The sequence below is a fragment of the Callorhinus ursinus genome, unplaced genomic scaffold, assembly GCF_003265705.2.
Source record: "Callorhinus ursinus isolate GAN/ISIS: 27379988/994484 unplaced genomic scaffold, GSC_fseal_2.0 scaffold6, whole genome shotgun sequence".
NCBI lineage: Eukaryota > Metazoa > Chordata > Mammalia > Carnivora > Otariidae > Callorhinus > Callorhinus ursinus.
Window position 1 is genome coordinate 27,395,533 of NW_027397068.1, and position 25,685 is coordinate 27,421,217.

At 40.9% G+C, this 25,685-nt stretch overlaps 1 protein-coding gene across 1 annotated transcript in view; it reads left to right on the forward strand.

Moving 5' to 3' along the window:
* Positions 1-25,685, forward strand: part of SOBP (sine oculis binding protein homolog) — a 159,865-nt gene that overhangs the window by 39,282 nt on the left and 94,898 nt on the right. The window contains exon 4 of the mRNA XM_025860511.2: positions 1,435-1,586. Within this exon, the coding sequence (XP_025716296.1) occupies positions 1,435-1,586 (152 nt within the window). The remainder of the gene's footprint in view (positions 1-1,434; positions 1,587-25,685) is intronic.

The window sequence follows — 25,685 nt, forward strand, 5'->3', positions numbered from 1 at the left end:
ATATCAACGGTCATTTTTACACTGTCTCGTTTGGTAATTAACAATAGATCACATTATGTAATTTGTGGAAAAAAGTGGTCATTAAAATGACGATATTTATTCCATTAAGGTAAATAAAATGCTGCACATAGTTCTGAGTGATGATACTCAGGGGAAAAAGAGCCGTATCACTGCACTACAAATTAGTTTGCTTCTAATTTTGCAGGCTGATGACCGCACTGCCTCAAACCAAATCTTTTCCCTGGAAATGGAATGATTGCATGACAGACTCTATGAACCATGAATATGTCAACAACTCATGGACCAGGCCTTGCTTAGCAATTAGTCTTTGGGGGATTTTATTCAGAAATCAGACAACACTATACCAGAACTTATTGGGGATTTTGTGATTACCATTCATGTCTAGAGCATGAATCTGGGATAGTTAAAAAAAAAAATCCATAAAGGAAGGAGAAATGTGGCTAATAGTGGCAATCAGTCAGATGTACACACATTGTCAATTGGGAGGACCAGAAAACTCAAGATATAGCAAAAGTCCCTAGGAGGCAGCAAGAAAATATTTTGTAGATTTCTAATTAAATTCTCCTTTTATTGCCCCCACCCCTACATGGACCAGTATTTCCCAGACTTCAGTCATTTGAATATCACTGTCACATTTTTGTCATAACTTGTTATCATCTGCATTATGATTTACTCAATATATTTTATTATAAACTGACTCACTTTAAAAACCTCTCTTTGCTTTGAGCAGTAATATTTGGAATATCATGGGCTTGTTTTGCCAGTTAAATTTGTTTTCTTCTCTTGCAAAGGAAAAGAAATGCAGTATTTTAATTATTGAAATTATTTGCATACCACTTAACATCATTCTGTACATCTCCATGACATGGGTAGCGGGTCCTACAGGAGCTGCTAGGACTACCAGTCTAGCCAAGAATGATCTTTATTGCTGTGTGACCTCAGGTCTCACTGCTGAACCCTCCATTACCATCCCTCCATTTCGGCATTGGGGCATCACATTTGTGGGTTAGCACTTGGGTATCCCACTTAGTGTGGATCTCACAAGCTTTCAGTAGTACCTTTGAAGAAATGGGCCATTTTACAAGCTTCATGAGTACCGAGCCTGGTTTAACTAGGTAGAATATACATTTTTACCAGGCTAAGAAGCCCTGGGAACCCTCCTGGGTGTGCATTCATGCTCTGGATTTTAAGTAAATGATGTTTTTTGGAGACTTAAGAGCCAACCAAGGGAAAAAAAAAAAAGAAAGCATTGAGTCTTCCTTTCAGGAGCTGGCTGTCCTACAGAGGTCAGAAAGTGGTGAGGTGCAGAAATTAAAATTGGACCTCAAGTAGCTCTGTCAGGCTCAGGGTGTGTCTAAGTTTGAAGGGATGTTTGCTTCTGATATGAACATTTTTCTTATACTTTTATTATAGAAGATGATGTGTCAAATGTACAAATAATGTGTGCCTGGTGCCAGAAAGTGGGAATCAAGCGCTATTCCCTGAGTATGGGAAGTGAGGTGAAAAGCTTCTGCAGCGAGAAGTGCTTTGCGGCCTGCCGACGAGCCTACTTCAAGAGAAATAAGGTAAGAGCACGTAGAGAGAGGCGGCTGTGCAGGCCTCCCTAGACCATGTGCGCATGTGCCTCCTAGCTTCTAGCTGAAAACACTGTGCACATTTTACTTTTATTTTTTCTGTTTTGTCTGTTCTCCTTCTCTGTCATACTTAACCTTTCGGAATGAGGAATCCCCTTCTAAGTGTAACCTGTTCTTCCGTTTCTCTGTCTTGATGTTTGAATTCTGAGAGGGTGAATGAGAACCGGATAAGGAGGGACACGGTGATTACAGCTGAGTGACATCCGAAGTGACAGTGTCTCTCCAGCAGTAGAGTGTATAGACTAGAGTCCACGGAAGATAAGTGGTAGAGATTTCTTAAAGAGGCCGAGGAGCGAGCCACGGAAGTGTGGCCAGAAAGCTTTAGTCCACACAATTTAATATTTGTTCCCAATGGGAATATTGCTCTGGCTCTTTACAACCTGATCCACAAATTCTAATCAAGAACCACAAATTCTAATCAAGAAGGTCAAGTCTCTCTTGACGCCTTATGTGCAAGTTGACTGATATTGAGAAAAGGTGAAATAATGAATACCTGAACCAACATTGCTCACACAGCCAGGCGTTGGTGAGCAACATGGTGGGTGAACACAGGAACAGCCATAGTTAATCAGTTTTTGTTTTGTTTTGTTTTGTTTCAAGACACCTCAGATCTGAAATGTCCTTTTAGAATAGTATTAGCCACCATTGATGAGAAATGGAATGCATGATGTTTTTAACATCACACACACACATACACGCACAGCTAGTTCCTTAATCTTTAAAGAACCGCTGTAGCATTTTGCCACCAATTACTGAAGTAAATTGCTAGTTCTTGATTATTTTCCATTGATCTGTAAAGCTTCCTTAATTCATAAAATTGTCCACATTTTGCTAAGCATTTCCATTTCCTAATACAAGATCGAAATTTGTCTTTTCTTGAAGCAAACAATTTTATTATTATTTTTTAAGTCTGATATTTGCAATCCTGAAATGCTAATCTCGGGTTCACTGCATTGCAAGAAGCACTGTTGCAGCAAATTATCTCCTGCAAATTTGGGTCACATCATTCTGCCAAAAAACATAATGCTGAAAGAATTAGGCTGCAGGATTCAGCGGGGTGGAATTTTAGTAGCAGTCTCTAAGAATTAGGCTCATAATCTTCACTGAACAGGGAGGCAAGTAAGGAAATTGTTTGGAATTCTTTTGGGACAGTCAACAGTCGGGTTCATTTTCCCTCAGGAGGGGCCAGTGAGACTCCAGAGGAGGGCGGTTAGAGCAATGCATGGGAGACACGTTTTGTTTTAATATAGGAGGATTAAAATGATCTCTAAGACCCTGGGGCTCCCATTTTGAACGCTGAGCACTGGGGTAACAATCACAGGAGTGGACCCAGTGCTTTCATCTTCAAAGCCCTACTTACCACAACAAAATATTTTGCATTCCATCCCAGAAGATGGCTAGAGAACAGGGGTTTTTGTCTTTTTATGGTTCTGAAGGATTATGGGTCTGAATCTTGATGGATGGCCTGTAGTGAGGAAAATCAAGCAAGATGAATTTGTCAGAATCCTGGTGATACATGTCATCTTTTGCAAAATGATTTTACTTGAGTAATCCTCTGAAACAGCCCAGAATACCATATTTATATATATAATACCATATATAAAAATTTATATCATTATAAATAACATGTAATATTACATCATTATAAAGTTTAAGGTCGAACTGAATTTAAACTTCCATAGCATGCAGTTTTAAAAGATGGATAAATGGAGCCAAGATAAGAATTAGTATTTGGAGTACTTATGGCAGTAAAATCAGCGGGGAGGGGTGGGGGGAGGACCATTACCTTTCACTTCCTGCAGGGAGTTATTGGGATAGGTCTTTGAACATCCTGCAAAAGCTGGGAGTCACAGTGGCTTGAAGTTTAGCCAGTGACTTTGACAGCTGATCCCAGCAGCCCATTAGTGTACATACAATACCTGTCTTCTCTGTGATCTTCATGCTTATTTATGTATTCCAAAGCTCTGCCACACTATACCTTCTCATTTTTCAAATAGGGGAATAAACTGGTCACATCGCTTGCTGGATTCTTTTTTTTTTTTTTTAATTTTAAGAGTGTTATCTCTGCAACAATATCCTATTGTATTACAATAAACATGTACAGCTGCTGCATTTCTGTTAACTGATAGGATTTTGTGGTCATTTCATTTAGGGCTTGGGTTTCCTAATGGATTGTATTCGATACCAGTCTCCATCCTGCCATTTCTAAGAACTGCTGTAATAAGCCCCAGGGTGTTCCCCACTGAAGACAGTTGCAAATAGCTACTTTTCTTGTGTCATTTAACCAAGTCTTTAGTCCTCATTATTAAAATTGTGGACTTTTTTAATCTTAGGAAAAGGGCAAAAATCTTCCCATTCTGTCATAAAAGATTTTCTGGCTAAATTCTGCACTAAATTTTAGATATTCAGAAGGGGATGGAAAACAGTGAATAATGTGTGTGTAGAAGAGAAATTTGCCCTAGGTATAATGTAGATTTTAAAAAACATGTAAAGTTAACTATGCTGTAAATTATGCTTTATAATGACAGCCCGCTTCTTGGTGGATAGCATGCTGGGATCTAAAAATGGTCTCTAAGTTGAACCCAAATTGCATGCATAACTTTACAAAGAAAAATCCTAGTAGAAAAGGTAGCTAATTAGGAGCCGTATTCAGCTGACCTCTGTTTTGTGTCTGAGCAACACCTGCATTTATGAATGTAAATTGGACAGCTGTGCTATCCTCTTCACAAATGCTTGGGTATGGAGGCAGGAATTGATTTGCTGCTAAAAACAAGGACAAAAATAGCCTAACTCTGAAAATGAAGGCCCACTGAAAATTGGCTTTTTAAATTTCATTTGCTTCTCCGCCCTTCCTTTCTCTGGGTCTCTGTGTCTGTTTGATGGAGTAGGTTAAAAATGTCATACCCGTCTCTCACAAACCCTGGCCCTATAAAGTAAGGTGGGGTAGACTGAAGCCAAGTTAACCCTTTATGGCATGTAGTTTATATTTTTAAACCGAATTTAAAATTTTATTTGAAGAGTTGTTTGGATCGCTACACGTATGTAGGCTTTTTTCAAGATGTTTCTGTTAGGAAAGGACTGTGAGTCACAGCTGTATTCACTTAAGGAACCTAACTACTAGCTTATACATTTCAGGATGTTGGCTCTAAGAAGTGATAGTGTTAATTCATAACTATATTTTGTAGAATCCTTATCCCCAACAGGCTCAATTGCTGGCTCAAAAGTTTTTTGAAACAGTGGGTAAGAAAAATACTTTTGTAATCTATGGGCATTGGCCGAACAATGGTATGTCAGTCTCATTATTCGATGCACTGGAGACTTTACAGGGAACCAAGAGCTTGCTCTTTTCCCAGCCCCTTTTTGAGGCCACAAGTAGAGAATGACGAGAACATTTCTAGCCTACTGATTCGCCTAGGAGTTGGAAAGTTGCAGAGGTGCCTTAGTGGTTTTGCAAGAGATGCTAAAGTGTTTTGTGTAACAAATACCAGTTTTACTTTGCACAATAACACTTAAAAATATTCTTTCCTAAGGGAGTATGCCTTGTAACCATTATCCCTTTAAAAACAAGAGTAACAAACAAGACCACAGTAGGAGTCATTTCCAAATATCACATGTTTGGTCTTTTTCCTTCTGCTTGGGAAAATACCTTGTTATCTAAACTAATGTCCATAAATCAAGGAGGAAATAAAAACTCAAGACAAATGGTCAATGTAGGCAGTGTAAATGATTGTTTTTTTTTCTTTGTTAAGGTCTTAAATTTTAGTGTTCTTTATGGGTTCGTGGCATTGATATTTTAGTAACAGACACAATTTCCTAAAAACACCAAAGTTTTGCTTCCTTGTTCTAATTTTTCTGTAATTTGAAACAAGAAAAAGAGAAATACTTCTTCAATACCATGTTGCTGTTCCCCACCAGACCATAATGGGAAGTAAGCTATGTAGATAAGAGATAACAATAAGGATGGATTAAAGATTAAAAGGTTATATAGACAGAAAGGACATTTGCAAATCATGTCATTAAATCGCTAACCATCATGATATTAATAAATATTTAAAGAGGGGAATATTGTATAATAAAGCATTTATTTCACTTTCAAATGATTTCCGTGCATTCACAGTGATTTCTTTTTAGAAGAGATCTCTTTTGGAAGACCCATAACTAATTGGCATGTATTGTATTATTTGAAGACACATTTTATTTAGGCTATAGTAGTCCTCTCTTATTCCTGGGCGATACCGTCTAAAACCTCCAGTGCATGCTTGAAACCACGGATGGTACCAAACCCTATTGATACTATATTTTTACCTATACATACATACCTATGGTAAAGTTTAATTCATAAATTAAACACAATACAGAGATTAACAATAAGAACTAATAATAAAATAGAACAGTTATAACAATGTACTATCATAAAACTTACGTGAATGTGGAGTCTCCCTCAAAATATCTTGACTGTACTGACCCTTCTTCTTGTGAAACTGTGAGACATAGACATTGTGATGTAGTGTTAGACTACTCTTGACCTCGTGATGATAAATCAGGAGGATATCTGCTTCCAGACCACAGTGTACCACAAATAACTGAAACCGTGGAAAGTGAACCATGGATAAGGGGGACTACTGTATTGGTCTTTTTATTAAATGTGAAGATATTTTGGAAAAGGTTCTCAGTTTCAGACTTCATTATCAAACCTAGTAGCGCAGAAGAAATGTGTGACAGTTGCCCTGCTAATCTAGTGATTAACCTCTCTACTTTGTTCCCTTGAAACACCTGCAAGATTTAATTTGCAAAATAGTTATCATTCATGAAAGTTTGGGGAAGGACATTAAGAAATTATTTGTAATTAATGTTCTCTGACTGCCTGAATCTCAGGTCACAGACTTGCTTTTGCCAGGTGCTTGCAAATATTCTCGATGGACAAATAAATGTGGCAAGGGAAGCACCAGAGTTCTTCCTGCAGGTTCACCTGGTTTTTATGGGGCATCAATGAGCCTTTTGGGTCTGTCTACCTCCCCTGGCCTGTAGTGTGATCGCTCCGTGTCTGCAGTGTCTGCTGGATCTGTGCTGCAAGCCTGTCCACTGGGTGCATGGACAGTGGCCCCCCTGCCCCCCATAGGGCTTCAGTCTGTAGGCCAGTGGCTGAGTTCCCTCTCAGTCACAGCAAACAGGGGCGTCCTCAGAAAGCTCTAGGGAAAGAACAACAAACCCAACTGTTTTCTCGTTCTGTGGTATTTTGAAATATGGAATAGAATATTGATGAGCGGCTGCAAATGAGAACCTATGAAAAAAGCAATAGCAGAGGCAGGGGAAGGTGTTAGCCCTTTGAAACACATTTGGGGTGGGGTTCCAGCGGGAAAGTTCCGAGCAGCGAAGTAAGACATAGGTCAGGTTAAAGTGATGCCTGGGCTCTTGAAGAAAGCCAGAAACGGTTCCAAGGCAGAGCTTCTGCTGGCTGGGTAGGACCCAGTGCCCCTGGAAGCCATCCGAAGCTCGGGGGGGTGGGGGGGAGAAGCATGTGATCATGTATATCAGAACACTTGAACACCACTTAAGAAGCACTGGTTTAAGGGATACCTGGAACACAAACAGAATGGGGCAAGTGCATTTCTACTGCAAGAAAGGAATAGCACCCCCATTTAGTTCTTAGTGGGCTACATTTTGGAGGTTGTGGGGAAAACAGAGAAATAATTCTAATCTGTTATCCAGAATGGATGTCAACTTCTGAATAATATTAGATATTTTAGACTAAATATGAAGAGATGATTAAAACTCTAAATAGCTTCAAGCCCCAGTTTGTTCAACATTTCTTTTCAGTGCACAGAAGTGGGGGGGGGATTTTTCATAGATCTGAATCTGATCACCTGGGGTGGGTCAATGTGCAGGGCTATTGATATATTCTCGAATGTTGATTTTCAGACACAGTCAGTGTCTGGACATCCTTCTAGTGATAGCTAATGCTGTACACTTAAATCAAGTTTCTCTGATTTGAACTGCCGGTAATTATCCAATCCATCTCGAAGGCACGCTCTCTTTTAACATTAACCACAGTGTCAGATTGCATCAGCTACATTGTGTTCTGGTGAATGTGGCTGCAGAGTGATGAATGCGTGGGCCTCAAGTTCATAGTCTGGCTGTCTGGTGGGGCAGTGGGCAGTTCAGGAAACAAATGATCAGGAACGGTTCTAGTTATTTGGGACATGCTTTCTCCTTATTGATCCAGTCATTTGCATTGCCAACTTTCTCACCTTGCTGCTAGCGGTATTCTTGGTTTATCAGAAGAACAGGCATTTAAAGAGTTATCTAATGGGTCGTTCTGATGTGCTTCTCCTATCCTGAGCTACATTCAGTCCTCTTTGTGCCAAACTTGGAAGGGAAGGTGTCATGAGACCTTATTAATAAAGACCACAGGAGGGAGAAGTTTCTAAGAGTACTTAATGCCCTGTCCAGAGAAACCAAGAGAGAAGGATTGTGCATTTTCCTAGGACCGTAGGTAGGCTGTTAATTCAAATGCTTTGTTAAAAATGTGAAGTATCTTGCGGCGCCTGGGTGGCTCAGTTGTTAAGCGTCTGCCTTCGGCTCAGGTCATGATCTCGGGGTCCTGGGATCAAGTCCCGCATTGGGCTCCCTGCTCAGTGGGGAGCCTGCTTCTCCCTCTCCCACTCCCTCTACTTGTGTTCCCTCTCTCGCTGTGTCTCTCTCTCTCTGTCAAATAAATAAAATCTTGAAAAAAAAAAAAAGTGAAGTATCCAAGACAGGCCAGGTGGCTTGCCTTGAGATATTTTAAGGTAGTAGTTTGAATCCAGAATTTTTCTCATATACTTTTGCAATGTCTGGTCACAAAAGCTAGTACACTCAAGGTGGCCATACGCAGGAGATGCAAGCTATAGGCACACCTGTGGTCTTTAGTCCTCCCCCGTCTCAGTACCGCCGGCTGGCTTCTGCACACAGAAGTGAACATGTGAACTGGGCAAGCCATGTGCACTTATTTGTTCCTTGGGCTCTTTGCTCTTTGTTCATATTATCACAGATTAGGATGGAATAAAAAGAAGCTTGTTGTAGAAGGCCGCGTAATTCCTGCCACAGCAGTTGAGTTGGAGAATGAGAAATTCCTTACGTTACAATCCACTCTTAGAGCAGCCGTGCACACGGTGGAATCTAATGTCTACTGACAGACTGCCTTTGGAGGTTACAAACGCCAATCTGTTGCATTCTCTGTAAACACAGGCTGTGGGCCAGAGCTGGGCGCTACTACAAGCACAAGAAGGCAGATCAATGGTTTAATGAATCCATAAAAGATGCTTGAACTCTGCTGCAATTTACTGAGCACTCTAGTTAAATGAAACTCCTGTAGTCTTTAACAAAGAAAGAGATAATCAATGGCGGGGGATGGAAGCCAATGTCCGATAATCACAACCTCCCAGAATTTGTGTTGCTGTCTCATTGCTAACAGAGGGTTCCACAGATCCAGGCTCTGAGGCTCAGTACTTCTATATTAATACTTTCCCCAATGTTTGAGCTGCATTTAACCCAGAGACAACATAATCGTCGAGTGCTGCTCCTGTAAGGACTCTTTTTAAAAGCTATGGAATATTATTTAAATGACATTTCTTTAAAGTAATAAGATTAAGCTCCAGAATTATATTATTCTAACATGTAGTGTCTTTGTAAGGCATCCCCATGATGGAAAGTAAATAGGGGAATAAAATCCATTCATGATTAAGTCCTCAGAATGTCAAATTACATAGTGTTGGAGAGCCCTGATTAATCCTTGCATGGTAAAATATTCCTCATTAGTTTGCTATGGCTAAGGGTTAACCACTCCTATTATAAATTCAGACATTAATGTATTTTCTGCTTAATTCATCTTCTGATAGAAGAAAATACAGTTAGTAGATAGGAATTTTTTACTTCTAAATGTGCCTTGGAAACATTATACTGATTTATAAGAGAGCTTTGGAGGCATATAGGAGAAATCCTTCATAAATACGTTCAAATGAATTTAAAAGTATTTAACTACTTTTGATTGTGGAAAAACAACTGCTTTGACTTTGAAATGATTATTTTTTTTCCACAGAGATAGTAGAATTTACAAGTCAAAGACTTTGCCTCCGATTTTTGTCACACAAACTTGAGCTTTCTTAGTGTTTCCCTTTCTTGATTAGCTAATTAGCATTACGAAAGCTGGGTCCTACCCTAATAAGTGTGTTTTGGGGATTCAGTGGGTAATAGAAATTTTGAGGTATGACAATTGCTAGTCTGCTTCATAGGCCGATTGCCAGACATTCTAGGGTAAAGTGGTGATTTCTATATGGATCCAAATAAATGATATATTATCTTGTGATCTGTTTTGATAGAATAAATTCATATTATCTTAAATAGGGTGAGCAGTTCTAAGACTGCACATCCAACTCTTTGTTAAAAGACCAATCTTTGACGGCCCTGATACTTTCTGGGATCACATGTAGGATTAAATGTTTTATAAGTTGGAGCAATTTAAACTGTTGGTGTCAAAGGATTTAGGGATACAGAGACCAAGGGGTAGGTGAGATAAAGCCAGGCAAATAGACATTTGTGGCAACATGGATGGACCTAGAGGGTATTATGATGAGTTAAATAAGTCAGCAGAGAAAGACAGATACCATATGATTTCACTTATCTGTGGAATCTAAAAAACAAATGAATAAATAAACACAAACAAAAAGCAGAGACAGACTCATAAATACAGAGAACAAACTGGTGGTTGCCAGAGGGGAGAGGGGTGGGGGGGATGGGCGAAATCGGTGAAGGAGATTAAGAAGTACAAACTTCCAGTTATAAAATAAATAAGTCACAGGGTCATAAATTACAGCATAGAGAATATATCAATAATATTGTAATAATTTCGTATGGTGACAAGTGGTAACTAGACTTATGGTGATCATTTCATAGTGTATATAAATGTTGAATCACTATGTTGCACACCTGAAATATAATATTGTGTGCCAACTATACTTCAATTAAAAAAAGAAAAAAGGGGGGGAAAAGCCAGGCAAATACTTAAAGATAAGAGGGATTTGCCTAGTAGGAGACAAGTCTCTGTGCTGCTTTTTTGTTTGTTTTTAGTCAAGATTAGAAAAATTGTTATTTATTCATCCATTTATTTAAACAAATAAAATAAAAGATAAACTGAGTCCCTATAATATCCTAGGCACTGTTTTGGGTTTGGTGGATACATTATTAAACAAGAGAAAACTCCCTGCCTTAAAGGACCTTACATTCTTTCTCGAAGGGAGATAGATAATATACCAGTAAAAGTATGTATATATGTGACACAATTTCAGGGAGTGACAAGTGCTATGAAGAAAAAGGGGGGTGAGGGGATGGATAGCGATGGGGTGCTGTTTCATATCTGGTGGTTACAGAAGTCATCCTTGAGGAGGTGATGTGTGGGTAGGGACAGAATGGATGATGGAGCCGTCACAGGAAGAACTAGGAGCAGAGAGTTTACATGGGGAGGGGGAGGAAGTGAACGGCAGAAGCACAGGCTTGGCATTTTGAACAGCAGGAGGCCTGGAGTTGAATGGTCAAGGTGGTTAGGGGACCAGCTCACGTAGGGCGCAGAGGTACTGGTTTGGATTTTCTTCTAACTTTGATGGCAACTTTTGCGAGGTGTTGAGCAGGATGTGCGACATGATCTAATCTTCCCTGTTGATTGGATCTCTGTTAAGGAAGTAATACATTTAAGATCCTGGATGCAGAGAGGATTTAGAGAGTAGGAAAGGCAATAGCATTCCCATGAAGTTGGGTGTGTCTGGCAATAGAAAATGAAAAGTGTCATATTCACTGAATTATTCACTAGTAGTTATGAAACATTTCCCAGTAGCAAAAGTATGTTGAACTAGTTTAGGGTTTTTTTTTTTTTTCTTTTCGTTTTTTTTTTTTTTTTTCTTTTTTTTTTTTTTTAAGTGTGGGAAGAAATGAACCAAGGATGGATATTGTTGGTTAAATGTTCTGACACAGCGATTTTTCTTTCTATATGGCAGGTGGGGCTTGCCCCCAGTCTAGTGGGGGAGGTTAAGACCTCAGAAGGTAAGCTCAACACAGAAACCAAACCTTGGCCTGGGAGACAGACCTATGGAATCCACATGCATCCACACCTCCCCTAGAAGTGGTGTGAGGAAAAGGAGATAGTAACCTTGAAGGGACCATCTTTGGGTAAAGGAAGTGTTTGGATGTTTATTTTATTCTAAGAGTAGACTTAATCTGGTGATAGTTATAGGATGTATCAGGATTTTTAATGCAAGTAACAGAAGACCCAACTCAAACTGGTTTAGACAATAAAGGACATCTTTTATCTGGTGGAATTCAAGTCCTAGGGTAGGGTATTCTTCAGAAAGGTTGATCCTGTAGTGCAGTGATTTCATTTCTTCCCATCTTTGTACTTTTGTATATGGAGTGTTGGCTGTTTTCCAAGGCAAGTTCCCCAGAGGTCGTGGGAAGGCTGCTAGCAGCAATCAGGCCTATATGCTTCCTTGTCGATATCCAATAAAAGACAGAGTGTCTGTGTCCTAGCATTCCAAGCAAGAGTCTTGAAATTCATATTCATTGTTTATGCTTAGGTCAGTTGCACATGCCTGAACTGGGACTATGACCAGAGCACTGGATATTCTGATTAGCTTGAGCCAGTCAGGGCTTCCCTCAGATGTTAGAGTTAGGCTGCATGTGGAAGGGCAACTACCAGAATGAAAATTTGTAAACTCTTAAAAGAGGGAAAGGGTCAGAATGATGGCTGATGGTAGGTGCCAACAAAGATCCACTAGAGAGAAGGAGGAGGGACCTCATGAGGTTATCTCATGAGGTTGAATTCTTTACACGATGCATATGGCATGCCCATCTCCTCTTGTCATATGGAAGGAGGGATCTGAAATCCAAATATGGGTTGAGAGATAAAAATATGGTTAACATTCATCATAGGACACTTAGATGAACTACTTCTATCTAGGACCAGTTAATTTGAAAACCTGATTATTGGAATGTTGCCCTTTAGTACCAGGACCAAAGTGCAGATTTGTTCTCTTCTTTTTGGACTCCATAGAAGATGTGATTGCATGGAACTAAGATGAAGGGATTGTGGTTAGCTGTTAGATATGCTTATTTATGAAGAGGAGCAAAGGTGCAGTTAGAATAGCAGATAGCACAATAAATAGTTTCATCAGTGTGAGTGGCCTGGGAATTGCTGGCCAAGGATCATCCTGGATACGGGGAGACAGATATCTGGTACTGGATAAGGCGACTGTTACTCATCAAGAGTGAGCCTGCCCCCCATATATATAGGCTTTCTCTGTGGATGGAAACTGTGCCTGCTGAGCAGAAGGGACTGGAGAGTGTTCACACAAATTGGGATTTAGTCTGAGGCTGAATGCATCAAGTTCAGGTAGCTGAAAGAGGAGAGACCTTGAAGGCTGCAACTTTCAAGTTATTAATTTATCTATTAAACAATACTTCTTGAGCAGCTCCTATGTGCCAGGCACTGCGCTAGTCATTGGCATTCCAGCAGACAATGAGAATGGCTCCTGCCCTCGTGAAATGTATAGGCCAGTGGAAGACAGATGTTTATTTACATAATAGCACAAACGTGAACTTGTCACTGTGTCAGGTGCTGTGATAGTGTGGGCACAGTGCTGTGAGAGCCCCTAACAGGGAGGTGTGATTAGTCAGGAGACCCGGAAGCTTCCCTGAGGAAGTAGAGCTTGCATCGAAATCTGAAAGATGAAGAAATGTGAAGGAGGGGCAAAGGGGGAAGGAAGAGCTTATTGCGATGAGGATACAGCACCATGATCTGGAATCCCAGCCCCGATCTGCTACTTCTTTGCTAATTTCAAGTTCTTTGTGAGGGAATGGAACGTTACCTATAAACAAGAAAACAAACAGATATTCTCTGGAACAATAATCCCATTAATCCATTTGTTTGTGTATTTGTTCATTCATTCATTCATTCATTTCTACCAATCCTTGGGGATTGGTTGCTTGCCTACTGGCTTCTGCCTTCCCTGACTTTTCACTCTGCTTCATGGATGGTGGAGTGAGCACAATATCACTAATTTATTTCAGGGAGTATATTGACAGCTTGTAGCTCCTGAAGGTAGCAGCATTTTGTAAATAAATAATAAGAATAAGAAGAATAACTCTAAGACCCTAAATGTTTTTATTATCAAATTTATCAGAAAAACAACAATAATAGCAGAGAAAAGGTTGGGTGAAAATGCACTGATTTGAGAGAGGAAAATAATTAGTGTCTGACAAATATGGTTGGATGACTGAAAATAAGTGGGGTAAGTCATTTTTTTGATAGAAAGAGCCAGAGAAAGGGCAGATCCTTCCCCCTACCTCCCTCTGGGTGTGGGAAGAGATGTGGTTTTATTGTATGTAGAGAGAACTATAGACCTATGTTAACATTAATTCGGGGGTAGACAGGAAGTTTGGGTGATAAATCTCAGGATAGAGAAATGCTTATTGACTCGCAGGTCCCCAGACTAGACAACTGTGATCACATGGGAACAGAACAGCAGGTCCACTGGCACAATGGTGTGGCGGGAAGGAAGGAATGCTCCCCCCTTTCTTTGTATTCTTTGTTTCAGCCTGGTATCTCATTTAGTGCCTGGGATGACAATGACAACCCTGTAGAAATGTGGTGATGACTAAATAGGCGGTAAGCAGTTCAGATTTTATCTTTCTGGGTCTTAACTAGATGATGTGGACACGGATATTCAGAACGAAAGGTCTCTGCATCACTCTTCAGGATGCCAGATAGAGGAGATGACCCTTCCCGAGGCTAACTGTACCTGCACCTGCCTCAGACTGGGGATGGGAACCACAGTGCAATTCAGCTGGGGTCAGTGGTCCCCTCTCCAGTTCCAGTAACTTCTGAAGACCACATATAGTGACAGTCGTTTCCAAAAGAGGCTGATTTTAAAACTGTGATGAAAATGGCTAACAGCAGGCTGAAGGTTAAAGTAAAAAACTTAAAAACCATAAAATCTGCCTGGAGGCTATTTAAGCAAACTGTTTTAGAGGCACAGATGGTTCATATACCTCTGAGCCAAAAACAAAAAAGTAAAAAGGGGACAGTAAAGCTGGCGTGATTAAGCAGACAAGTATGAAAGTTTTATTAGTACGAAAAAGGCATCCTTTAGAAAAGTGAAAAATCTGTCTTTGGCAACTCGGAAGACATGTTAAAGACCAATGGGAAATGGAGAGGACACACAGATGACATCTCAAAAAGCAACCAGAGAGAGGGAAAACACACAGTGTGCTTCTGTATGTTGGGTTTCAGGTTCTGTGCTCTAAGGAGATTAGAAAGCCGTGGAAGACAAAGATGGGGATATGTGGAGGGTTGGGTGTGGCTTCCCTGTCCTGTCTTTTTGAGGTACAGCAGCGTTTATAGGGATTTGAGGCAACTTAAATTGTGAGTTGAGTCTCTAAGGAAAAGGAGCTGGAGCAAATCTGAGAAGCTTAAGTGCCCTCAACCAGAAGGCGCGAAGCATGTGAAGGAAGTCCAGTATGATGTTGCTGCCGGTATTATTAAATAATTGCAAGCATCCCTGAAAGTGGGAAATCATTGTGGTGGGAGGGCCTCCAGCCTCTTCTGAGGGTAGCCCTCAGTGCTTCCGGTGCACAACTTCACGTGTGTTCCTGTACGCGTGCAAGGGCACACATGTACACTTACATAGAAAAGTCTCCAGATTTTAGATTGCTGAGCTTCCAGTATCATAACTGGGAGAAAACTCAGATTCCGAAAAATAACACAACAGTGCACAGTTTGCAGTGTCGCCGTTTGAGAACCTTCCTCTGAGGAGAAAACAAAACAAAACAAAACAGTACTTGTGTCTTGAGTTAGCATTCAATATAAACCTTAAAAAAATGACCAAATATAGCCTTGCAAAAAGTAAGGTAGATTGTTTGGATTTTCAAAAATCCAAATAATTCACTTAGAGTTTGGCTGACTCCCTCCAAAGAGACCCTTGAGGAAGATAAATAACTGAAGGCAAGGAATAAAGCCTTGTCTTGGATTAAGAACCTGGGTAAGGAGTGGATGATATTCCTCAGAGTACACATAAATTAATAGCATACTGTCCCAGGGGTTTATATTAGGAGTAGTGTCACTTAATATACTGATTGCTTATTTGGAAGTAGATGACAGGAAGGAAGGGAAGTTTGCTACTTTTTCTAAGTTGCTTTCATTTGAAAAACCGCAGGGGATTACCTACTCCCAGCTGCCCCCCTCCCCCTCAAAACACCAAACCCTGCTCTACAAATATATGAATATAATGAGGTAACCTGACATCAGATGCAGTTCCATTCACTGAGCTGTCAGCTAGCACAAGGGGACAAAAACTTTCAATCCTCATACACCCTGATACAGGCTGCCTCTCAGCATCCTCAGAGAGGGGAACTTGGTTTGGTGTGAAGGGGCCTCAATTGTGTTCCTTGCCTAGACTAAAAAAAAAAAAAAAATAGCGTTTAGATGTTTGCTTTAAAGAGAGTTTTTTAAAGTGGACAAAAGTATGTCAAACAATAAGCTTTGTCCCACCTTCACAGGAAATGTGTAGTTCATCCTTCTTTAACCTGATTTTTATAAAAGGCTAATGCTGAACTTTGAAAGAGTTGACATAGAGGATTAAGTATATTTTCATTAGGCTCCAGGCTATAGAAAGATGGGATACAAGAGCCTGAAAAGGTATACTGAGGGGGACAAAAGAACCAATAATAAAACTAAAGAATTGGGAAAGATAAATATAATGAAAGTGTACCCTGCCTCTTAACACTCAGGGGTAACCTTTGCAGTTGGCCACCATGGAGAAAGACCGGGTCAGACTCCGTGGCAGATGGTTCAATACATAGTGCATATATTAATCCACAGAGGCAGCCCTGGAAATGCAAGCAGGTTGTTAATGATCGTGTACAGCAGTTGTGAGCTGCTCCCACTCTTGCAGGAAGGAATTCAGATGTCATGCTTCAGGGTTCAAGTTGATGAGTTTCTGGGCTGGGAAGACATTTCCCCCTCTGTAGTGCACTGCACAGCTGATGAGGCATGCTCCCGGGAAGGGGTGATGCAGGCTACATCAGGTAAAGGCAAGAGAGAGAATGTAGACTCACATCCCAGGTCCATGATTTAGTTTGACGACTTCCTACTTCTGGTTAAAGTGGCACCGTGGAGAGGACATCATATAGTACGAGGGCTTTGTGAATCAAATAGGAAGGCAGCAGACCCCACCACTGTAAACCTCACAGAACTTCAAACCTGATATTCAAGTCAATACTGATTGAAAAAGAAAGAAAAAATCCCCCATCTTATGGCCCGTTGGCACCAGAGAAAGCCTGTGCCGGGGATATCTTTTTCTTTTTCCTGTATCCTGAATTGCTTAATAAGTAGAAACGAATGTTGGCTTCCCAAATTCCAGAGCATTGAGCTTGACTTAAAGACTGAATTAAAAGCAGATAAACCCCAGAGAATTAATTATGAAGATGTATACTCCCAAGCCCTATACCAGGGATGGAGCTCAGAGAAATTATCTGTATTTATTGAAGCCTAAATCAAGACAACTGGAATTAACTAGAAATTCAGGAAGAGTTGGATGAAAAGTTTAGATGTCTTACACAGTGTGTCATAGTGAATGTGATGAGAGAGGAAAATTAAAGTGCACAAAAGTAAACTTAAGAAGTGAGCTTCAGTTAGCACTTCCGATCCCCAACCAGCAGACCTCCCTTTCTCCTTCATTCCCCTTTGTTCACTTCCTTTACATTGCTGATGCAACCATTTAGCACTTAATAAATATCAGTTAAATGTAATTCTTTATGACCATGTAATTCAGCAAGATGTCCCTGGGGCCTAGATATTTGGCTCAATATGTGGTCAGGGGTTGGTAATGATGATTTGTACCTCAATTTCTTTCTCCTTATATATATATAGGGACGTGGATGACATATTGAATAAAACGTACATCAAAGTGGTTATTACAGTTAGCCCTTGTCATCTGTATTCTCCAGGGCCGTACAGGGGCCCAGCAAGAGGTAGCCATCACTGTGTTACTCTAAACCAGCTGTGCATGGGAGGAGACGTGGAGAGATAGGCCTCACTCACTCCTGGGCAGCCCGGCACCCACCTGGAATGCCCAGCTTGCTCTTAGGGAAGATGGGAAGGAAGTTGGCTGTGTCCATCTTGCTCTTGGGTCCTGACGCTGAAATAACCCCTTCTGTCACTCAGCTCCCTTTCAGGAGCTATTGCTAGCAGATCAGGGACATTTGCGCCCATCACTTTTGGCTTGGGTCAGGACACTGGAATAGACTGAGGAAGTGAAAGGCAGGAGAGAAGCACAGAAATGCATATTTGGGCAGAGATCTGTGTCCTGCACATCCAGCAACTCTGATAGGTCCTCAGAGGCTGAGACCTGTCTCAGGGCCGGGTGCCATGGAGCACAGAAATCGGAGACATAGTTTCTGCTGAGAGGAATGTCTGCCTGAGTGTGTGAGTTTTCCTGTACTTGTATGGAAATTTCATGCCACACATTTATTCACTTACCCATTTCTTCAGCCTCCACAGCATGCTGGGCATTATTCTGTGGCTGGGGAGACCAAGATAAATAAAGGCGACGTCTCTGCCTCTAAGGAGGCTCTCACAGTGGAATGGGGAAGACAGACAAGTAAACAAATGATACAGTATGAGGTGTGCTGGAACGGATGTGGGTGAGGAGAACTGGGGACCGAAGAGTGACTTCCCCAGCTCATGGGCCAGGCTCTCTGCATGAGTGAGCATATGCCAGGATGCAGACTGAAATGCAGATTGGGACAGAAAATGGGACAGATAGGAGAAAAGCAAAGGGAGGCAGGGCAGTTTAAAGGATCTGAGTCAGCAATGGCAGCTCTACTTGTCACACGTTAAAAAACAAATGTATAGGCCTTATTGTAGTTCCCAGAGTATGTTTTAACATTTTAAAATATCACAGACTTTCTAGGGTTGCTGAAAACCATATCCTATGACTTAAAAAATTGATTTTGGACATCCTTTTGTCTTCAGGTTGTATTTAGGAAAACGTTTACAGGAGATTAAAGGAGGCAGAGGGGGACGCCTGGGTGGCTCAGTCGTTAAGCATCTGCCTTCGGCTCAGGTCATGATCCCAGGGTCCTGGGATCGAACCCCGCATCCGGCTCCCTGCTCGGCGGGAAGCCTGCTTCTCCCTCTCCCACTCCCCCTGCTTGTGTTCCCTCTCTCGCTCTCTCTCTGTCAAATAAATAAATAAAATCTTAAAAAGAAGTAAAGGAGGCAGAGAAGGAGATAATATAGGCAGGGTTCATGACAGATATATAAAGAGTTGAATGCATATCTGCACACTTCCCAGACTGTTCAAGCTGAAAGCAATGGGAGAAAGTTTCTCCAACATCCTCCTTTTACAGATGAGAAAAGTGTGGCCCTGAGAAGAAAAGTGACTTGCTGGGGCCACACAGCTAGTGAGGGGTGGGTACGATCGGCGCTGTGGTCAGCGTGCGTTCTCTGAAATCAGCAAGAAGAGAATTGTAATGGCAGTTGCCTGAAGAGTAATAGAAACTGCTTTTCTTTTTCATTAGAATATCAGTATTTAGTAAGTGTACATATACCCTTTATAAAAGGGCTTGGTATGCTAGTTTTCAAAGTTTTATTTACTGTGAACTTGTAGTAAGAAATGCATCTTGCTTTGTAATTTCATACACATGCATACACACACACACACACACACACACACACACACACACACACACCCACACCCACACACACACACCCGACTCCTGCCCTACTTCATATTACCTAAGTCACTTTGAGGCTGGCATTTTCTTGATTTTGCCAGGAAGTGTCAACAAAAGATTTTCATGCAGTTATATCACATCTGCAACCGGGATGACAACAATTATAAAATGCATCTTGATTTCAGAAGTATTAAAATATGAAAAATGCTTAGGCTTTAGAATATGCAAAAGAGGGTATATTCATTTAAAACTGAACCAAAAGTGAGGTGCCTGGGTGGCTCAATTGGTTGAGCTTCTGACTCTTGATTTTGGCTCAGGTCATGATCTCAGGGTCGTGAAATTAAGCCCCATGACAGGCTCTGCGCCCAAGCAGGGAGTCTGCTTGAGATTCTCTCTCTCCCTCTTCCTCTACCCCTCCCCCCAATTGGTGCTCACACTCTCACTCTCTCTCTAAAAAACAAAGAAAAAACTGAACCAAAGGTTTCCTGAAATAATACTTATTTTTTTTTATGTGATGTGCTCTGGTATTTTCTGTTTTGTTCTGTTCTATTTCATTAAGAAGTTGCTGGTTGGGACTCATTAATGGACTGAGAACCCAGCTCGAAAATACTGGATGAATAGATAGATATGTATTAAATGTAATTATTATGGCAGGATGGGGGGCCTTCAAGGTCTTACCATTGGATTCTCCTTGATTTTGACTGCAATTTCACCAAGTTAAATGGAGGTATTTCTGTTAGTTTTTCTAAACTTTAATTGTGGACTCTGTTAATGGAGTCTTATTTATCTCTTAAAAATGGCCAATGGCTGCCCCATTTATAATTTGCTTTTAAGTATGCATTTGTCTTGATGGAGAACTGGGGGTGATGAGGATCTTGATCAGACAGTAAAAGGGAATGCTCAACATTTAAAATGTGCTCTGTCAAGCTCTTGTATCAGGTGAAAATGAAGGAAAGGAAGGCAGAGGTGACTTGGTGGGGAAGGAGCCATGGTAAGAAGACCAGACACAGAGGACGGGCCTGAGGAGTGAAGTGAAGGAGGAGAAGCAGCTTCCCACGCAGCTTTCCATGCTAGTTCTCAGCCTTGGGCCAAAGGTGATGAGTTAAATGGAGACATAGACTGTTGCCATGTTTGGTCTGGTGTCCATGGCACAAGGAGATGATGCTCAGGCCTGTCCTGTAGGATTGTGTTGCTGTTCATGGCACGAGGCTTATCCTTTACAAGGACTGGCCCATGTCAGGGGACTTGTCTGGGGGGACAGGTTGACTATCAAGGGACAAGAATGGTTGAATTTATTTATTTTTATTTTTATTTTATTTTTAATTTCCGTGTATTTAATGTACATTGTTTTATTAGTTTCAGCTGTACAGTATAGTGGCTCAAAGATTCTATACATTACTCAGTGCTCATCATGATAAGTGTGCTCTTAATCCTCTATGCCTATTTCATCCATCCCTCCACCCACCTTTCCTCTGGCAGCCACCAGTTTGTTCTCTGTATTTAAAAGAGTCTGTTTTTTTTTGTCTTTTTTTCTGTTTGTTTAATTTCTTAAATCCCATGGGAGTGAAATCATATATTTGTTTTCTCATATTTCACTTAGCATTATACCCTCTAGCTCCATCCATGTTGTTGCAAATGGCAAGATTGCATTTTTTATGGCTGAGTAATATTCCATTGTATATATATAGACCGTATCTTCTTTATCCATTCATCTAGCGATAGATGGTTGAATCTGTTTTAAAGTAGGCTGATAAAGAAATGATAGCTAAGGCTTTCCCATTTCAATAATTCGGTCAGCTAGCTTAGAGACAGGGTAGGAGGAGAATGGGGCAGAAACCAGCAGAGAAAACTGGGGAACTGGGGCAGGGGGTTCTTAACCTCTTGTAAGTTCAGCGTGGACTGTTTCTCTAGGAAATAAACAGACACACAGAATTTTACAGATTGTTTCATGGGTTCGTGGGCTTTCTGAAATTCATTCATTGACCTCTTGAATTCAGATTTAGAATCCTAACTAAGAGTGATTGGTTGTGGGAAAACTCAGCTCCTCATCTGCTGTTCTGAAAACTAGAGTTCTTTCCTTAAGCCAGACATACAGGATGGATGGCATTCTGACGTGTGCACCTGGAATGGAGGTGTGGGACAGAGAGAGGTGTGTTGTAAATCTGTCAGTGTAAGGACAGCACAAGAAGACTGGGGATTGACTGGTGCTGCTCAGCATCCCAGGCCGGTTTTTAGAATAAGCACGCAATAATCAACTTTACAGTATTAGGAGAGAGGGCAGTTCTGCCTCAGTGCCAGAAATGATGCTTATTCCAGGATATAGACCTTGAGAATCAAACGACACAATTTTTTCAGTAATTTGTTCAATACTTAAAACAGACAGGTACTTCTCAAAATGGATGTCCTTAAAGTCACAAAACTGGTGATGTTATGAACAGATTCTGCCATTTGCATTACAGAGACATAACAGATGTGGGGAAGCTACCGGTCTTAGCAAGATGTTGGATTAAATAATGCTTGCTGCCTGGATGTCCTGTCAGATGCATTGTAATACTTAACAGAACTCCTCGCCACCTCTTAAAGGAATTTAGACTGTCAGCCCATTTAAGGTTCATCTCTAATGTGAAATTTTTAGATGAAGCCAATTTAGCTTAATTTACTGAGATGTTGCTTCATGTCTGCAAGTGAGGGGGAGGGGGGAAGAGGAAGGGCTGGAGTCCATTGGAGCTGCCCCTTTGCAGAAGTCTGGAACACACAGGACACAGAATAGTGTCTTTGGGTCACTGTGACATTTGTGAAGGAAAAGCAACGTCACCTTGCTACTGCCTTCCCACTCCTGCTCTGGGAAAAAAATATCACTCATACCGCCATTCCAATAGACACAAGAATGATCTCAGAAAGCAGTTTCTCTTGAGTTTCTAGAATAGTCCAAACATTGACCTGTTCTTCAGGGTGCAGGTGGGGTGGGAAGAAACTATTGTTCTCAGAGTCTTGCTTGGGACTGCAGATGGAAGGGCTTGATCAAGAAGAGCAGCATCTTTGTGCTGCAGTTAATGGTTTTACTTTTTTTTTTAAATCCCCTTCTGAGGGAAATCTGTGATTACATTTTTTTCTCTGCACAGGTGCTAGAATGCATTGCGCAAATACAAACATATCCCACTTCATGAGAAAATTTGGAAGTCATTTTCCTCCCATCTGTCTGAAGTAGACTGCGCTCTAAAACTGGCCATCCACCCACCCATTCTCCCACGCACCTTCTCCGTGACAAGGAGATGGCATTGTAAGAGAATGAGGGGAAAAAAAAAGATAAACCCCGCAAGGCATTTAAAAAGGATGGCTTATTAGTATCATTTGGACAGCTATGAATAACACATGATAGCTTCTGGGGCTGCATATTATTCACAGAAGAGTAGCCTTAATTTCCCCTCCCTCCTCTTCCCTATTCCAGTGTCCCTTTATTACAGATACCTTTCTCCGTCTAATTCCCAAACCCTTGCCGAACCTGGGTATTTTTTGATCACAGATCGTTTTCCTGCATCCACAGTGAGTTGGCGCCCACGTAGGTAGGTGAGCAGTGGCTTTGAGGAAAGGGAGGCAGTGCCTGTTTCCAGAGGATGCTGCAGCTGGAAGCGCTCCGCCGTCAGACAATCAGAGACCCAGCAGGGCACCTTCTGAGCGAGCGCAGCTGCAGGGCTCGGCTCCCGAGCTCACCAAAGGCACTGCGCCCTACGTGCGGATTCCAAGCTACATTTAACACAATTGCCCATCAGCACTTAGGAAGCAGTTACCACAGAAACCCAGCAGAGACCAATTAGTCACATGATTAAATTAATTAAAATAACCCAGGGCATCTGCCATCTTGCCTCTTATTGCTACAGATAGCGCATGACCCAGACAGAACCGTAATTGGTTAGCAATGCTGTTGTGTCTCCTAGTCCTAGAATTGTCTTCTTACCATGGAAGGGGGCTCTCCTGATTTGCTTGTCTTTCCCTAAGAACTCTCTTGGGTTGTTTTGGAAGATATTCCTTCCCCATAAGCCAGGCCGTATCCAATTTACAAAACATCAGATTTAATAAACAATGGGATTTGTTATGTTGGGGATAAGAGGATTTGGAAACATTTCCAATTGCACAGTTGAAGACTTTTGGAGGTTTTTTAATGAGGACTCTAACAACACATGCCAGAGGGTGCTCTGTAATATGCATTTACACTTGACCTGAGAATTTTGTGGCAAGTCGTGGAAACCAGACCTTGGTTTTGCTTGTTAAAATAATAGAGATGTTATAGTGGGGCACAGGCAGCCGGTGTTCTGAGATGGTCCTGAGTCAAGGGTAGCGTCTAATGATCCCCATCACTGGCTTGTCGTTTGTAAAAGGCCCAAATGCACACTCTGAAGCTAACTCAGTAAATCAGTGCTTTGTCCTTGATATGCTGAATGACCTCATAATGGCCTTCCCAAAATCTCCATGTAGTCAAAAGTTTTCTATTACACCAGTGCCATGCTTCTAGGAAAACACACACACACACACACACACACACACACACACACACACACACACAAGTCAGCTTCCCTGAAATCTCATGGTGCTCACAGCGGCATAACTCCATTACTTCAGACATTTTCTGGAGACCATTTGGATCCATTGCACCTGAGAGCAAATGCCCGAACACAGTGTAGAGATATCAAAGGAGGTAATGGTGTGGTTTCCCAATGTTCTTTCTTTGTAACTTGGCTTGACAAAAGGGCATGAATTAATTATACAGTTCGACTGCATTAATGTGTGCCTGACAAAGCAAGTGGCACAATCTCATGTACAAACCTTGACTGTGAGGACACGAGTCATAGTTCCACAGGAAGAAGAGGTAGCATGTAAATAATCAGCTGGGACGGATCTTTCAGCAGTTGTAGGCACTGGGCTAGTCTGAATCTTCTTTCTTTTTGGGTGAATCAGACTCTAGTCAGACCTCAGGATGCATGTGTCTGTCCATCTGGCAATTCTGAAAATCAGGTGCCTGATAAAAGAGAGCCATGTGATAATTTAAAAAGTTGTGGCCTAAGGTATTATATAATGAAAGGAAATGAACTGATATGATGTCATAAGTAGCAATGCTAGTAAGAAGAATATACATTTATATCACATTTTATGATTTATAAAGTATTCACATACCTCCAGGCTTTGACTTAGTCTCTGACTTTACTAATACTTTTATTAAATATACATAGATCTTGTGTGTACTTGGTACACTCATTTTGTTATTGATACAAGGATTGTTTTGTGATAAGATAAACAAAGAATAGCAGCGCCTGGGTGGCTCAGTCGGTTGAGCGTCCAACTCTTGATTTCTGCTCAGGTCATGATTTCAGGGTTGTGAGATGGAGCCCTGTGTCAGGCTCCACTCTGGGCATGGAGCCTCCTTAATATTCTCTCTTTCTCCTCTCCCTCTGCCCCTCCCCCACCCTCTCTTCCTCTCTTAAAAAAAAGATAAACAGAATAAATGCAAAGCAGAGCTAAAATTAAGGTATGGAAAGTATATTTCACATTTTAGAGGTTTTTTTTCCTTTGAAATCAACAGAAAAATGAAAACATAAACTGTCTTGGCATAAGTAAGTAATGGATACCTTTGGTAGATTTGAAAAGTAAAATATATATTTTCAACTTTTAAATTATTGAATAAAAATTTAAAAAAATTATTAAATAAATATTTGTGCTTTTGTGAACTATAGGCTTGGTTTCAGAAGCAGAATTCTGTTTTTGCTATATCCATATAAAATTTTTCTCAAACTATTAAAAATTCTAGAAATATAGCCATCTAAAAACAGAATGGCTACTCTTTTGGGAATGACAAAAGGAACTATAAATCAAAGTGTATCTCATATCCTTTAGTTGTATATCAGGCTTGGTCAAAATAAGTCAAACTTTTGGAAAGTTATTATAAAATGTTTCAACAGATGGACACTGAGTGCCAAGTAGTGGATTTGCAACAGCGATTTCACTTTATTTGCTCACATTTTGTGTAGACTACACTTAATTATTCATGAATTGAGTTTTAATAGCAATGCAGAGGGTTGCCTGTCATCATCATTCTAAATTCTGGCTGCTGGGAACTTTGAGGGGCTGGGATTGGTTATCAGTAGGGGACTGGTTGCGTGCTTTCCATTGCATTTTTAGGTTATTCTTTGTTTTGTGTCATTTAGACCACCTCCATTCTACCAAGGAGGATCAGCAAAAGATGGCTGCATGATTTATGAGTAATTTCCCCCTTCATTC